The sequence below is a fragment of the Podarcis bocagei genome, assembly GCF_964188305.1.
Source record: "Podarcis bocagei genome assembly, chromosome: 2".
NCBI classification, from domain to species: domain Eukaryota; kingdom Metazoa; phylum Chordata; class Lepidosauria; order Squamata; family Lacertidae; genus Podarcis; species Podarcis bocagei.
In genome coordinates this window covers 92,481,033-92,497,603 of record NC_138126.1, presented here as the reverse complement: position 1 = coordinate 92,497,603, position 16,571 = coordinate 92,481,033, and the positions used below count along the sequence as shown (strand labels likewise).

Here is a 16,571-nt window from a genome sequence, read left to right as displayed (position 1 = left end):
TATTTCTGAAGGCAATTTATTTTTGGTACACTGAAAAATGGATTTCTTCACGAATTTACGGATTGGATTAGAATTTAATTTCAATCTTTAAAATTTCTTAATCCCCCCAAAGAAACGGATATTATTGCATGTTTTTGCTGCATGTAGAAATGTAATAATAATAATAATAACTACTGCTTTATTTTTTAGTTTTTCAGACAAAACTAGATTTATTATTTTCCTAAACATATCTTTTGTAAAACAAAAACAAAATATATTGACATAGTATTTCATTTAGTTAGGATCCTTATTATATTTCAAAATTACTGTCATAGCCTTAATTCATAATTCAGGTAATTTACTGTTTTGAGAGTCCCGTGGACTGCAAGAAGATCAAACCTATCCATTCTGAAGGAAATCAGCCCTGAGTGCTCACTGGAAGGACAGATCCTGAAGCTGAGGCTCCAATACTTTGGCCACCTCATGAGAAGAGAAGACTCCCTGGAAAAGACCCTGATGTTGGGAAAGATGGAGGGCACAAGGAGAAGGGGACGACAGAGGACGAGATGGTTGGACAGTGTTCTCGAAGCTACCAGCATGAGTTTGACCAAACTGCGGGAGGCAGTGGAAGACAGGAGTGCCTGGCGTGCTCTGGTCCGTGGGGTCACAAAGAGTCGGACACGACTAAACGACTAAACAACAAACTCTTTTGCAGTATCTGCTTCACACACACTTGTAAAGGTATTATCACTTGACATTCCATTCATTTTTGGAGCCTTGTTTTACTTCTGTTCTGTTTACTGTGAATAATTGGCATTGAATAACGGGCAATGTGTGGCATTGAAAAGTGAGGATAGCAACACATTATCACCCATGCATCCTGCTAGCAACTACTAGCTGGGATGATGGCAGCTGATGTCCGAGAATATCGGGATTAGCCTGTTCAATTTCTGCCTTGTCCAGGGGTGGTAACCTTAATAAAATATTGGGGGGGGGGGTTAAGCCCTGCCCTGCATAACTGATCACAAGATACGACATATGAACCCCATTTGAATGGTAATAGCTATCAACTTGGGGGGCAGCCTCCTCAAATATTTTACTTGGGGGGGGGGGCAGCTCCTATGGCGTGTTCCACCTAAGCTTGGAATATTTGGTTTTCCTCAGTACTGTTGGATTCAAATCTCTCAGTGCTTCCATTCTACTTACTACAAATAGTTTTGGAGGCACTGCCTTGATCCCTTCTGCTTAGTTTACCTCACTGGATCACTTAGAACGTCTAATGGCTTGCATTTGTAAGCATGCGCTCTTCATTTTGTACTGCATATGAAAAGATGTTACGTCCATTTCTTTGAAATCTCCCACCAGCTGGAAGGTGAAGTTCTGGAGCAGAACAGCGAAGAACAGGAACAGTTCCATCCGAGCCAGGGCTTCCCCTGGGCATGCCCGTTTTCCTGGCAGAGAGAAAGAAGGCAGAGCCAATCAATAACCAAAGACCAAGATAGTGCACAGCAAACACAGCAAATGCTGGCATTTAAGAGTTTTTTTAAAAAAAAACAACAACAAAGCAAGCATAGCAAGGGCAGCAATAGGGCCAATTCTCAGTTGGTGTTTACAGCTCTCTGTTTGCAAACTGTTATGTACATTGAAAGGTCAAGGTGGTTCAGCAAGTGGGTTTTTGAACTGTTGGTCTCCAGTTTGTCTTGCTTCTCTGACTCGTGGGTGGCATTTCATTGTAGACATGTTATGTAGCATCAAAGTACAGCAGGATTTGGAAGACCTGCTTGGTGTTAATCTGGAATAGGCATGTTTTAAAAGCTAATTAAGCCAGACCAACATTCTTTTTCAGGTAATAGCCTGGAGGTAATGAGTCATTGGGATGCGGGTGGTGCTGTGGGTTAAACCACAGAGCCTAGGACTTGCCAATCAGAAGGTCGGCATTTCAAATCCCCGCAATGGGGTGAGCTCCCATTTCTTGGTACCTGCTCCTGCCAACCTAGCAGTTCGAAAGCACATCAAAGTGCAAGTAGATAAATAGGTACCGCTCTGGCGGGAAGGTAAACGACATTTCCATGTGCTGCTCTGGTTCGCGAGAAGCGGCTTAGTCATGCTGGCCACATGACCCAGAAGCTGTACGCCGGCTCCCTTGGCCAATAAAGCGAGATGAGAACCACAACCCCAGAGTTGGCCACGACTGGACCTAATGGTCAGGGGTCCCTTTACCTTTTAATGAGTCATTAGGGCAACAGAAGATCCAAGGAACTCAGTGTAAGACAGCAAATGTGTGGGACCTCTTCATACAGATAAAGCCAAGAACTTAGACAACATGTGACCTATTTCTGGGGTCTGTGTGTGTGAAATTGCTCTCATTTGAAAAGCAGAACCAAATCAGTTTTATGCAAATCTGTGAGTTTGTGTGTAGAAACCCTTGCTCAATGGCTTCACATATGCATATTAGCTCCAAAGCAAATATTAGATGAACAGCAGAAATATCCTTGCCCCTCATTCCATCGCTCCAATTCCAGCATTTATTTCTCTCCTAGAATGACCAGATTTCTCCCAGCATCCCACTCCTACCTACACACCGGCCACCAGCCCCAACCCCACAACACGGGAATCAAGTCACCTGCAGAAAAAGGCATGAAGGCATTTCTTTTCCGGAACTGACCCTTCTCATCCAAGAAATGTCCAGGGTTAAACTTTTCTGGAGTTTCCCACTGGAGTGGGTCATAGTGCACAGTTGTGAGCATTGGAACCACAGTGGTTGACTTCAGGGAGAAGATAGACATTACATTATTTGTTTTGGTTTCACAGTCATATAAGAAAGGACATTCTTTTCAGAAAGACAGTGATTGCTGAAGCAGTCTGTCTCACATAATTGCACAGTATTCTGAAAAATCACCAGAAATGGAGTAGGTGGGTGGAACTTACTACGACTTGTCTCCACACTGTCTGGAACTATGGCAGATCAAGGCCCTTCATGTGATGCTAAATCCCTCCCTTTTCCTCCCCATAGTAAACTGATCATTTCATGCGTGAATCACACCTGTGGGAGGATGTAGCCCCGGAACTCTGTACGACACGTCGTTGCACGTGGGAAACCCTCAAGGCTCCCTTTTTCAAATCGTTGAGTCTCATGGATAACGGCATTTGTGAAGGGCATCCTCACCCAATCGTCCATGCCAGGGATGCGGTTGGCACCTACCACCTCATCAATCTCCTTTTGGACTTTCGCTACAATGGAAAGCATTCAGAAAATGTACTTCTGGAACTCTGGAGCTGCTTTTCATCTGACACAGTGATATTTTCTCAAGCAATTTCTCTTCCAAAATGCAGGGAGCATTATCTGAATATTTGTGAATTATTCATATGATTTATGCTGTACTGTATTTGTGATTTTCTACTATGTTCTATCATGCCATTATTATTAATTGTTTGTAAGTCACTTTGGGATTCATCTGAGTGGAAAGCTGCATGAAAATATAAAAAATTGTATGTCAAATCATCTTTCTCTTCTTAGAAACTAAGGCTAAAGTTAACCCCCATTCAAACCTCCTCGTCTGACATCTTTAGAGGTGTAGAAATACTTTTTTGTTCTGCAATGATCTTTATGAGTAAGTCTTACTGCCTCTGAACAGCTTTGCTGTTTTTTATGATGCAGCTTCCAATTGTTCATTGATATTTTCTTTACTTGTTTTTTTACCATATCACTATTACTATATTAGTGAAATAGTGCATATTTTGCTGTTTCGTTGAATTTACTGCAAGTGACCTTTGAAAGATTTTGTGTTGGATAGCAGAGCAAATCTGATCTTTTGGCCATTTAAGTACCTTGAATGTGTGGAAATTTAGCCATCACCAGGAGGCTGAAGACTAAGGCAGTGCTTGAGTTTGTTGACCCAGCAATAAAGAGTCCAAACACACACTGGACAAGCTCTTCAGTGCTGTAGATATTCTCAGGATTGGTTTGTTTCTATAAACAAGGCAGAAGGGAAAGGAGGGTGGAGAAATTGAAACATCTCATCCTATTGCACACAATAACCTTGGTGGTCTGGTCTGCCATGGCCTTGTCTTCTCAAGGCTATAAATGGAATGAACTGTGATAACTTCAAACACAAGATGTACATTGCTTATTGCAATATAAAGATATTGTTGAATATAAAGACATCATTGAGAACCAGTGTGGGGGGGAGAATTTCAGACCACAATCACATGTATGATTTCATTTTGGTCAACCGTGTTTCTCCTGCCTGGGTTGATGTCTAAATAAACTGGAGGAAAGATGTTTCCATCTGAGATTAGTTTGGAGATGGACTTTAGCAGCCACCAAAGCCAAGAGAGGGACAATGGTTCAGAATGAGGGAGTGCAACAACAATGAGGGACAGTTTCAAATTAACTACAAATGAGGGGCATCTCAGAAATGTAGGGAAAGAAAGTTGTGGATCTCCCTACCTTCTCTGACCTGATAAGGAAGCAATCAATATAGTCACGGAGATTCTGAGGATCCAGTGTCCTCCTGTGGGACTCCACCCTCTCACGAATGAAGGCCTTCATTTTTTCACAGTCTGCTAATATCTTCCTGTGCTGTCCAGGTAGGTAAGCCATGATTCCTGGGACTAAATTATAAATCTGGAACAGAAGCAATGGGGAAATGAGGAGATGAGATATACTGCAATCATAAATGAGATAAACGAGAAATGAGATAAACTGTATTTGCCTCTCTCTCATTCAGAGGTTATTAAATTAATGTGGCTTTTGGAACTTCTCTGCTACTGCTGCTGTTGCTGCTTCTACTGCTACTACTAGTAGTAGTAGTCATGTCCAACAAGCACATACAGAGACTTTTCAAGTTTCAGCTTCCTGCTGTGAGAGCTCTGCCACTCTTGTATCCAGAAATGAGTCATCAGGCCACTTATCTCACTCCAATGGAAAAATAGGAGCCTTCTCTAATGCTTTTGTCAGAGTGCAACGTTTTTGCTTAAGGTTGCAGCATTCAAACACGGTATTTTATGTAAACTTACAACTTTAACAAAAATGTGACGATATTTTTGGCATTATTTGCATAAAGACAGGCCACTGGGGTGAAGAACTGATTTGGATTGCAGTTTGTTATGTGGGAGAAAGACCTGTAACAGGTCACACTGAGATGAATTGAACCAAATTTTACATCCCTACTGGTGACATAAGTAAATTTGAGGAAGCATGCCTGTTTGAGTACAGAAATAGTTATCAGTAGAAACACAGAGGTGGAAGAAAGACCCCCAGGTTCAGCATGCAGAAGGAACGACATGCCTGCATTGATAAAGTACGGATGTAGCCCATGAAGTCCTGCACAATACGCAGGTTCTCCAGCAGCACCGGATCTTTGTAGTCAAACCGATTCCCAAAGACAACTGAAGAGAGGACATTTGAAACAGCACATGTGAAGCTTCTTCTTGGGTCAAAGTCCTGCCCTGCAAGAAAAACAAGACATGGTGAGTGGGGCCTGGCAAGTTGGTAGTAGTAGTAGTAGTAATAATAATAATAATAATAATAATAAATACCCCTTCCATCTGACTGGGTTGTTCCAGCCACTCTGGGGGGCTGCTTTTGCCTTTATGGCAAAACTGATATATTTTCCTTTTGATATCTCCCAGTAATTTAAGGGACACGGGTGGCGCTGTGGTCTAAACCACAGAGCCTAGGGCTTCCTGATCAGAAGGTTGGCGGTTCGAATCCCAGCAATGGGGTGAGCTCCCGTTGCTCGGTGTGACGTTAACATGTGAGAGTGCTGGAGGTGAAATAGTTAAACAGGTTACCTAATCAGAACCCAGGGGGGTAGAGTCAGAGGAACTATAAAATCAGCTCTGGGAGGGGCGAAGGGGGAGTTTGATGGGAGTTGGGTGGTTGGTTGGAGTGGGAGTGAATTGGGATGGAGTCTGTGGGTAGGTTGAGTTAGTGTAGCGAAAAAAGCTGAGTCAGGAACAGTTAAGAGCTAGGAAGACAGATAAAAATCTGAGAGGTGGTTTAGTGAGTGAGAGCAGGTAGCGGAAATTATAGGTCTGGATAGGCACCCCATGATTGTAATTGACTGAGACCGTTTATGAAACCACACACTTGTTAAACTGCAATAAATAAACAGAAGTTTATGTTCCAATTTAACCCTGACTGGACTGAGTATTTTACCAGGTAGTGCCTGGGTGGTGGCAGCGAGAAATAAAGTGGTGGCACAGGGTTCAATAGATGGTGAAACGTCTGGGGACCCTGTGTGATCGCCACACTCGGTCCCTGTTCCTGCCAACCTAGCAGTTCAAAAGCATGTCAAAGTGCAAGTAGATAAATAGGTACTGCTCCAGCGGGAAGGTAAACGGCGTTTCCGTGCACTGCTCTGGTTCGCCAGAAGCGGCTTAGTCATGCTGGCCACATGACCCGGAAGCTGTACGCCGGCTCCCTCATCATTAAAGCGAGATGAGCGCTGCAACCCCAGAGTCGTCCGCGACTGGACCTAATGGTCAGGGGTCCCTTTACCTTTACCTAAATTCCTTGTACATGACACCTTCTGATATTTATTATATTTAGTAATACAGAAGTACAGTTTAAGTGTGAGGATCATAGAATCATAGAAATGGGAAGCCGAGGGTCACCTAGTCCAACCCCCTGCAATGCAGGAATCCCACTCACAGCTGTCCCTGCTTGGGCTCGAACCACCAACCTATGTGCATATATGTGAAATCTAATGTTTAAGTATTAAATGTTTTGTTATTTATTCTAATATGGTAATGGAATAAAGTTTATTTTTAAAAAGAGATAGATAGGTAAATAGATAAATATTTGATATGGCATTGTGGAAATGGCAGTCTTCTGGCCTGGTAATAAATTGGGTTTCCTCATCTCACTTCTGATTTCCTCCCTTTGCAATAGCAAGATTTTTTGTTTTTATTATAAAGGGAGAAAACAGCAGGGTGAGAAAGACTGGTTGCAAACCATTTTGAGTACTGGTCTAGTTAGAAATCTGGTTCAACACACAATGGTTGCATTTTGCAAGTGAGTGGTTTGCATTTCGTAAACGTAACTCCCAATTCAAGTACTTATGCCCTGCATCAGCATGACAGATGCCACAAGGGCAGGGGGACAATGGAGGAGAGAGAAAGAACTACCTTCTTATCTGTCTCTCTGTCTCAACAACCAAGTAAGCAGGTGACAAAAATTCCCTAGCTTAGTGTGAGGAGTATGTGTGGTTGCCCACAAAGATAACAGCCAGGACTTGTTAAAAGGAGGTTTTCAAAGGTTGTCAGTGGCCTAGTTGCTGCTGATTTTACTGCTGGATTGTTTAAGAAGTCATGTAATCGGTGATGTGTTAACCAGGGCATTTGGGTGTCTTCTAGTTTGTCTTGTATTTCTTGTGTTGATAAAGGTTTGTTATTTTCATAGAAGTTTATTAGGCAATATAGGCCTTTGGTTTGCCAGGTTTTAATCTGGAGGTTTTGTGCTGCGTGGTGGAATAATGGGTAGTATGCCAGGGGGATTAGTGGGGCTGGGGTTGGGGATAGTTTGCCTATTACTGTTTTCCATGCCTTGAGCATGGTCTGTGTGTACCTGTTAAGTGTTGTGGGAATTTTCCTTTGTTTGGGAGGAATTGGTATGCTGTGGTGCAGGTATTTTCAGTTGTGTCCCTCTCTAGGTGTATCCATTGTTTTGTCTCATCTTCTAGTATATATGGGATTATATGGCACATTTGGTTGGCAGTATAATATCCTTCTATGTTGGGGATTCCCCATCCTCCTTCTGAGGTGGGGAGGTGCAGGTATTTGGGGCTTATTGTTGGGTTTTTGTGTGAGAAGATAAAGGAGTGTAGTTTTCCCTCCCATCTGCAGAGTTGGGTTTGGGGGATCCAGATTGGGAGGGATTGGAATAGCTAGGTTAGTTTTGGGAGGGTTTTATAGGTTTTATTGAGTGCAAAAACTATGTACAGTACAGAGGTCTAAAATCCATGTCTGCCTCAATCACCAGTAGATTCCGGAAGTGCCTTCTTCCTGTTTGCCCTTCAGCATATAAGCCCGGGAGAACCCCATTTCCGCCTCTTTTCCTTACGTGTAATTCCCTGGCGAAAACTATGCAATGGAACAGGCACGTCCAACTCCCTGGAAGCGGTGTCGTGGCTCATCTCAGCCTGACTGAGCCTTTGCATCCTCCCCCCTTTCTCCTAAAGTCTCACTTTCACCAGACTGACGAGGTGCAGCTGCTCAACAAAGGAGGAGGCTGTCTGTACATTCCTGTCTCTCCCCTCTCCCTTGGAGGCAGACCCCTGACACTTAGCTTTAAAAACAAATTAATTATAGAACCACCACCCCCAAGAAGAATATAAAGCTTGCCCAATATTTAAAGAGAGAATTAAAATTGGAGAGGTCTGAAGTAAGAAGAGACAAATTACAATCACCAACAACAATCACAAAATAAAACCCCACTTCCTGCATTGAAGGATGGCAGAATTTTCTTTGGAAGACGTATGGCTCAAGAGTACCTTGTGTGGCCACCAATTCTTCTACCAGGCAAAGGGCTTCCTCTTGTATCCTCTCAGACATTGTTTTCTTTCCCATCCCAAATTCCCGCAGGGTGGATAATGTGAACCTGCGCACCTCTCTCCATTTTGCCTCATTTCTGTTGACCATTCCTGAAAGGAAACAGGTGGAGAGCTCAATGTCCAGAAACCAGCAGGAAGTTTCAATATGAGAGATGGTGCCTTCCTCCTTCAAGCTATATTCCCATTTGTAATTGCAAATGCGGTGGTTCCAGACAACTGGTTTATTCAGCATTCAGCCTGATTTGTTTGCGGTTCAATTGCACTTAGATTATACAACATTAAAAGAACCACAGAATTGTAGAGATGGAAGGGACCACGAGGGTCTTCTAGTCCAATCCCCTGCAATGCAAGAACCTTTTGCCTGATGTGGGGCTCAAACCCACGACCCTGAGGTTGAGTCTCATTCTCTTTTTTTAAAAAAAATAATTATTGATTTTCCAACCATTTGAACACAATAAAGCAGAAAAAACAAAAAAGAAAAAGAAAAAGCAAAGAAAAAAAGAGAAAAAACATAAGATTAACAAAACAAGACTCAAACCATTTAGAACACAAAAACAATTTCAATATCTTAACTTTCATTCCCTTATTTCCACGACCTCCTCATGCCTCCCTTTCTGTATTCCACTTCTATTAATTGTTTCAGCAATTCCTTTCCATCTTCCTCTGTTTTCTATCCTATAATTATCTTAACATATTCTAATCTTATTTTTCCCTTTAATATTCTATTTCTATTTATACTTAGTTCCTTATAACATTTCTACTAAAGCCATATAACTTCATTCCAACATTTTTCTAACATTCATTATTTTACAATATTTCTATACATAGTCTTCTTCCACCGACAGTTTTCTTCCACCGACTCTTCTCCCTGGTCTGGGATTTCTGCCAGTCGTTTCCGCCAATTCCATATAGTCCATCAACTTCATCTGCCATTCTTCCCGGATAGATAAATCTTGTGTCTTCCAGTACTTTACAATAAGTATTCTTGCTGCTATTGTTGCATACATGAAACAAATTCTATCCTTCTTTAACACCAATTGGCCGACCATGCCCAGGAGAAAGGCCTCTGGTTTCTTCAAAAGGGTATATTTAAATACCTTTTTCATTTCGTTATGAATCATCTCCCAGAGTGTCTTAATCCTTGGGCATGTCCACCAAAGGTGAACTCTAATCCTCAAATTCGTCTGTTTTTCCTTAAATTCAGTCATAGCGAGCATCAACTTATGTTCATCAAATTGCCTCTGTAGGGCTGGGGCTCTCTTTCTCTTTCTCTCCATTTGTGTTTCTGTACCTTCAACAGCAACAGCTTTTTCCTTAACTTCCTCCACAGTTTGCCATATCAAAATAGGTTCTTGCATCAATTTCTGGGTGGTTTCTGTATTGGTATTGTCCATACTCCCTGCATTCAAGTCAACCTCAACAATTGAAACATCCACCTTCGCATTTATCATGTCCATTTTCCTGTGAAGCTGTTCCAATGAGTCATTTATCTTATATAATGCCGCCACCAAAGCCTCTTCTGTCAACATTCCTCTTAGTTTCAAATATACTAGTACAGAGTCAGCAACAAAAAGAACAGGAGGGCTTAATAATAGACCCCTCCTGGATTGTTACCAAGTCCTCCCAGACCTTAATGTTTTATCAACAGTTGACTGGTCTGTTTTTCCTCTTCCATTTACCATAACATTTGAAAGATTCAAGGTCAGTCCCAGAGTCTCACGGTTTTTAACTTGCAGCTGGAAATTCCCCTAGTCCAACTCTTGTAAATCAACCAGTTTCAAAGGCTTCCACTAGGGGAAAACAGTTTCTATTTGTAAAAGTCAATAGTGCCCTCTTTTAAACAATCCAAAGTTAGTTTCAAATTAGTTTCAATTTTCAGTTACTTTTACTCCTTTTTAAAGCAGCCAGAAACAGTAGAAACAATGTATTTCTCTTATTTAGCTAACTGTCGATGAATGTTCTAAGCGCTGTCAATGAACATTCCAAAAACAAAAACAAAAATGTCAGTCTTACTAGCAGCCCGTTTCCAGGGTCAGAGCGGCGGTGTTTTAAGCCTCTTCGCTCTCTCCTGCAGGCATACTTAATCCGCAACTTCCCCCTCTCTTCTCCTGCCTCCAAGAGGGGGGTTAATGTTCTTTACCGTTGGAAATTTGATCTTTTACAAAAGACCTTCCAGGACTCCAGCTTGCAACTTCGTTGCCTCAGTCTATTTACAAAAAGGGAAGGCGGACTTCCTGTTTTGAACCTCCCCGTTACGATGCCAAATTAAACTTTTAGAAATCCAATTCTTCCATTTCAGCTCTACTCACGGGTAATTACTTTACTTTCATTCTCTACCAGCTGAGCTATGAGCATGGAGCTGGACTTCCCCACAAAATTCCCCTCTGATAATCTATCCGGAATAGGGGGGCAGGAGCAACTTGCACCAATGCTATATCAGCAGTTCTTCACACAGGTCACTTTTTCACACACTCAAGCACTGGTTTGCCAAAACATCTTGTGCTATCAGTTGGTTTTTTGTTTTTTGTTTGGCTTCATGGCTGTTCTGTTACTCTTTTCACAATGCCAAGGTCTCCATTTGTGGTGATCACACAGGGTCCCCGGATGTTTGACAGTCTATTGATCCCTGTGCCACCACTGTGCTTGCTTCCCTGCTGCCACCAACCCATTACTCTCAGGTACACACTGAGTCCAGACAGTTGTTAAAATTAAACCAAATAAACAAGTTTATTTTATAAGCATTAACAAGTTTATGGTTTCTCAGATAATTTTCTTGTCAGTTTTTTAACCTTAGTTTCTTTACCGGCCTATACCTTCCTAATACCTTCTGACTGATTATCTTGACTGTTTGACTGACTCCACTTAACAGATTCTCTCACCCTCTCACATCAGACTATCCCAACCCACAGACTTATCCTCCCTCTCTCTTCTCTAACTCCAGACTAACTTCTTAACAACTCTAACTCTAACTCCTCCCCTTGGGTTCCTATTGGTTAATCATTTTACACTTAGTTAACCCTTTCCTTATGAAGCCAGTATGATGTCACACACCTAGGAGGGCAAACGCCACACCATTCATCGAACCTAAAGCTACAAACATGTTCACAAAGATCCAAGCAGCTGATACTGAAGACACAAACATGGCGTAATGTCATCCATTTTCATCCAGCATGGCTGCTCTGCTTGTGTACCTGAAATATGGCATAACTGCTGAGCATAATAGACAGGGAAGTGTGGCAGGGCCTAGGTTAACACAGGTAATCCAAAAATAAGCACAGAAATGCAATACACCCCTTACCTCGATAGTTGTTCGCTCTGTCTATGAAGGGCATTGCAGGACGTCCACCAAATTCTTCAGCATGGTTCACAAAAGCATCTTTCATTGTTTCATATCCACAAATCACAACGATGGGCTTTGGCCCGATCCAGACAGTAAAGATGGGGCCATATTTATCAATGAGCTGAAAGTAGAATCAAAGACAAGCAAGGTTCATTGGGCAATGCTTCCTTTGGACAGATGCCTCAGGGCAGGGGTGGAGAAACTGTGTCCCCTGGGCCAAACTTGGGCACAACATCTGGATCTTTCTTTCTTTTTTTAGGAAAAAGGTGAGTAAGAGGAGAGAAGACAGCAGTGTGTAACAGTGTCATGGTGTGAAGGAAGCGGAGAGAGAGGTTTTGCTCCCTCTCCCATCACACAAGATCTCTTTCCTGGCCAGTCACCCAGTGATGCTCTATGGTGGGAAATTCAAGAGAAACACAAGGAAATACAGTCATACCTTGGTTTTCAGACAGCTTAATTCTCAAACGTTTTGGCTCCCGAATACCACAAACCCAGAAGTGACTGTTTCGGTTTGCGAACTATTTTTGGAAGCTGAATGTCCGATGGGGCTTCTGCAGCTTCTGATTGGCTACAGGAGCTTCCTGCAGCCAATCAGAAGTTGTACTTTGATTTCCGAACTTTTGGAAGTCGAATGGACTTCTGGGAGGATTCCATTCGACATCCAAGGTATGACTGTACTTCATAGACACAGCACAGAGTTTGGAATTCATGACTCCTAGATGTAATGATGGACAGTTTTAACAGCTGATAAGATAGAGACACAGCTGGGACACCAGTTAAAGTTGGTAGTAGGCACTCAGTTCCACCAAGGCAGATTTCCTAAAGCTATAATATGGCCATCAACTGTAGCTTTATCCTCCATCAAAATTAATGGCTGTTATTCATTCATTCATTATTTTTTACTTTTTAAATTTCTATAGTGCTCTTATTCTGAGGATTATATCATCATATTATTATTAATATTAATTTAAAAACACAGAAATACATAGCATAATAACAGGCAAAAAGAATACCCCCCTCCCCGAAGTTTAAACGGTATAGATTGCTTAATTAGCCAAAGGCCTGGGTGACAATGAATATTTTTGCCTGGTGCCTCAAGATATGTAATGAACGCACCAGGTGAGCTTCCTTGGATAGAGCATTGCACAAATGGTGAGCCACCACAGCAAAGGCCCATTCTCATGTTGTCACCCTATGGAGTTCTCACAGAGAAGGCACAAAAGAAGGGCCTCGGATGACAATCACAGGGTCCAAGTTGGTTCATATGGATCCCCATACTCTCTAAAGCCTTCTAGCATGGTAAAAGACAAAGAGGATGGGAACTTTCCTATCATAAGCTCCATTCTGTTAACTGAAGGCTTCTCAAAGCAGCAGACTCAAGCAGATATACCCAGACCAGACAAGGAAGAAATTAAATTTGTGTCCTCCTCTCTCTGTCCTACTATTCTAGGCAAAATCCTATTGACATTTATGGACAGGGAAACTCACCTTTTTATAGAACTTGTAGAGTGGCAGGACATCTTTCTGCAGGAGATTTCCCAGCAAAAGCCAGGGAGTGGGTCCTGGGGGTAGCTGGCTTTTCTTCTTGTACATTTTGAAGGAGGAGAAGAGTAAAGCGAAGAGCAAGTAGAGAAGGAGCAGAGCTCCTGCCTCAACCACCTCCATCTTTCACTGAGCTCTTCTTTAGGCCAGAAATCCAAGAAAATGCTTAAGAAAGTCAGGAAGGAGGGAATGCCGTCAGCTGGAGACCCAGCCAAACTTGTCTCTAACATTCCAACCCTGTTTTTATTCTTTTCCATGTGATTTTTAATTATTAGCAAGAGCTAGTTACTCATTAAAAGAATGTCACTCTGACCTGAACTCCGAGTTAACCCCCTAACCCTTGGAAATGTGAGATGCTGTGCATGGAGGCTGTGCACTGATGCACATTTATTGTGAAGTCAGCCAGGGAAAACATTTTCTTTTCTGGTGCCAGTCAAAGTCAGCAATACTGAGCTGGACAGACCTTTAGTGTAGTTTCCATTTTTGTGACTTTATGTTCCTGCTCATTTTTATACAGGAGTTTAGTGTGTTGACATACCTACTGATCAGTTTGTGCTTCATAGATGTGGCTCTCACCTGCTGACTGCTATGCATCTCAAGTAAGGCTTTCTTAGCTGCATTGCCCCATGTATGGGACTGGCCATAAGCCAAGAGGCTCAATTAGTGATTTATCTTTTTTCTTTTGGGGCATCTAGCTGCCCTGATCTTTCTGAATGGTGTTTTTTCTCCACTGACTGCACACTGTGGGACTGGAGAAGTGTTTCCTTAATTTGGCGCAATTGGCATTTAGCCCAGGTAAGTGAGAATATTTAAGAAAGGGTTTCTGCAGTGTCTGAGGCACTATTGGGTTGAGGACACTCTTTAGTCACCTTCCATGGACTCTGCCTTTGAGGGGTGGGTCCTTGGAGTGCCTTTAGACTTGGCATGCTCATTGAGGTGAAAAATGGCTGAGAGTGTGTGTCAGGGAACTGCCATCGGTTCAGGAGGGAGAAAGGAAAAGCCGAATGGATTATAGAGAGCCTCCAAGGATCGTGGGAAGCAGCTCCTCTTCAACGGAGGAGAGTAACCACGCCTCCAGTGGAGAGGAGCTTCAGGGCTCGGAGGAGGCGAGGCGGTGCCAAGACACCTTGCCTGGGCAAAGCGGGGAGGAGAGGGGTCCTCCATTACCCACACCCTCCTTGCACAGTAAGCTTCCGTGCCGAGAGGGGAGGCGCAGACTGGGAGTCAAGAAATTACTTTGCTGGGGAAATTTTAAGAACCGCCCACTCACAGATTCTTCCAGTGAATGAGCCAGCCACGAGAGAGTGGTGCTCTGGACAGATAAAGTTTATTTTAGCAGCTAAAGCAAGGCTTTACTACCAAGTAGGCAGGTAATTGCCTGCTTGCTCTCGAGCAATCGCTTGGAACCCTTACAGTGTGCATGTCAGGTGAACATACCAGCAGAAGCAGATTTAAGGAAGTGCAATGGGTTTGGTGACACTGGGCACAGAGCTTCCGAGATGCCACAGCTTTTATTTATAATGGAGCTCAAGAGACTGGAGTGTCAAATTTTTGGCCCCTGAAATTTGAGACCCCAAGATCTGCCACAGATACCAGGGAGGGAGAACGCTTTCCAAACCTTGCTGAATTACCACAGCATGTGGTCATAAACATGCCCAGGAGGTGGGATGGATATGTTATGTTTTATTATCACATTTTTGTATTGCATTAGATTGTTATAAGGTGTACATTCTTTGTTTCTTCAGCTTGTATACTGCCTTGAGTATTGTAAGCTAGAAAGACGGTACAGTGGGCTAATCCATTCTGGGGTAATCTTTCTGCTTCCTGGAAGACCACAAGAAATTACTGGGTAATCTGACCCATCACTCTGACAGTACCATGACCAGATGCAACATAAGGCAGCACCAGAATTCTTGTGCAGAAGAAGAATCCAGTTTGACACAAGTGAGAAAACCTTCACCTGCTGAATTTCCCTCTACTACCCTACTATGAAAAACACAAGAGAGTTCTCACCTTCAATTCAGGACATTTTAATCATAACCTCTACATTTGCTTCTGACAAAACACAAAATAGATACAAGTTCAGAAAGGTGGAATTTCTGGTTTTGGAAGTATCTACAACCTTTGTCATCTACCTTTTTCAGAGGCTGTTTAGGCTTCTCCAGGGTTATCTGGAGGATAAGATGAGGAATCTGATTGCATTTCTGCAATTGGCACATCATCTAGTTTCGCCCTTAGAGAGGTGGGATTCAGGCTTCTAAAGGATCTGTGACTTTTGCAATCTGACCAACACTTTTGACAAATGGAAAGAAAAACCTACAATTCTTCTGGACCAACACTGCCCCTTCACCTACTGCCCCTTCACCTTCAAAAGCATGGCGCTGTGCTCACTTCACTAGTTTTGGCAGCAAAATCGCCACCTATTTGACTTGCTTTGCAGAGGCGACTCAGCCTACTGATCCTTATCATCATGAGTTCTTTGCAGTTTAATATGATGTCACAGTGACATCTCTGCAAGGGGCTTTGAACTGGCAAGGCAAGCTTCCCCCTCACACAGTGAGCACAATTTGGACAGTGAGTGCTTGGGACTTAGGCTCTTTTTGTGGTATTTTTGGGGGAGCACTACATAGAATTAGTCAGGAAAATGTGGCCAGCAGCAACGCATTGCCATTTCCAGGGGCTTTTTTACTTTAAACATTTCAATGAACACAGCAAACACTGTGCTTTCTAGCTGCTTCAAGTGGCTGGAAATAGTTTTTAAGAAGAAAGGGGGAAATTGACAGAAAGCCCACAGACTGCCGTGTTAAAATGAAGGGGTGGGGGTGGGGTGAATAAAAATCATCATCCTCAGAAAGGTCTATAGACATGCAATCTGATTTGAATGCTTGTGTTCCAATCCGGGCATGATCATTGAAAAAAAAAGAGAAAATGAAAATGAAATCCACTTTCATCCCTATTAGTAGTTGGGCGATATATTAATATAGCATCCAAAACCAGTTTAAAATCTATATTGTGCTGTCGGTTTCATAATTTTTGACCTGGTAATATATTGTGAATCATGATGTGTGTGCGCACATGTGCCATGCAAAATCACAATGGGGGGGAAACCATGAAGCCAGCCAATGCCTCTACATAGCTCCATCCTTATTTCA

At 42.6% G+C, this 16,571-nt stretch overlaps 1 protein-coding gene across 1 annotated transcript in view; it reads right to left on the bottom strand.

The window, feature by feature from the left end:
- Nucleotides 1-161: 161 nt before the first annotated feature.
- LOC308581483 (uncharacterized protein) overlaps nt 162-16,571 on the bottom strand; it is a 40,923-nt gene continuing 24,513 nt past the window's right edge. The window contains exons 11-20 of the mRNA XM_081183893.1: nt 16,109-16,163; nt 13,366-13,542; nt 11,836-11,998; nt 8,478-8,627; nt 5,270-5,430; nt 4,430-4,606; nt 3,808-3,949; nt 3,023-3,210; nt 2,603-2,744; nt 162-1,430 (exon numbers count right to left, since the gene is read on the bottom strand). Of these exons, the coding sequence (XP_081040019.1) occupies nt 1,243-1,430; nt 2,603-2,744; nt 3,023-3,210; nt 3,808-3,949; nt 4,430-4,606; nt 5,270-5,430; nt 8,478-8,627; nt 11,836-11,998; nt 13,366-13,542; nt 16,109-16,163 (1,543 nt within the window). The 3' untranslated portion in view covers nt 162-1,242. The remainder of the gene's footprint in view (nt 1,431-2,602; nt 2,745-3,022; nt 3,211-3,807; nt 3,950-4,429; nt 4,607-5,269; nt 5,431-8,477; nt 8,628-11,835; nt 11,999-13,365; nt 13,543-16,108; nt 16,164-16,571) is intronic.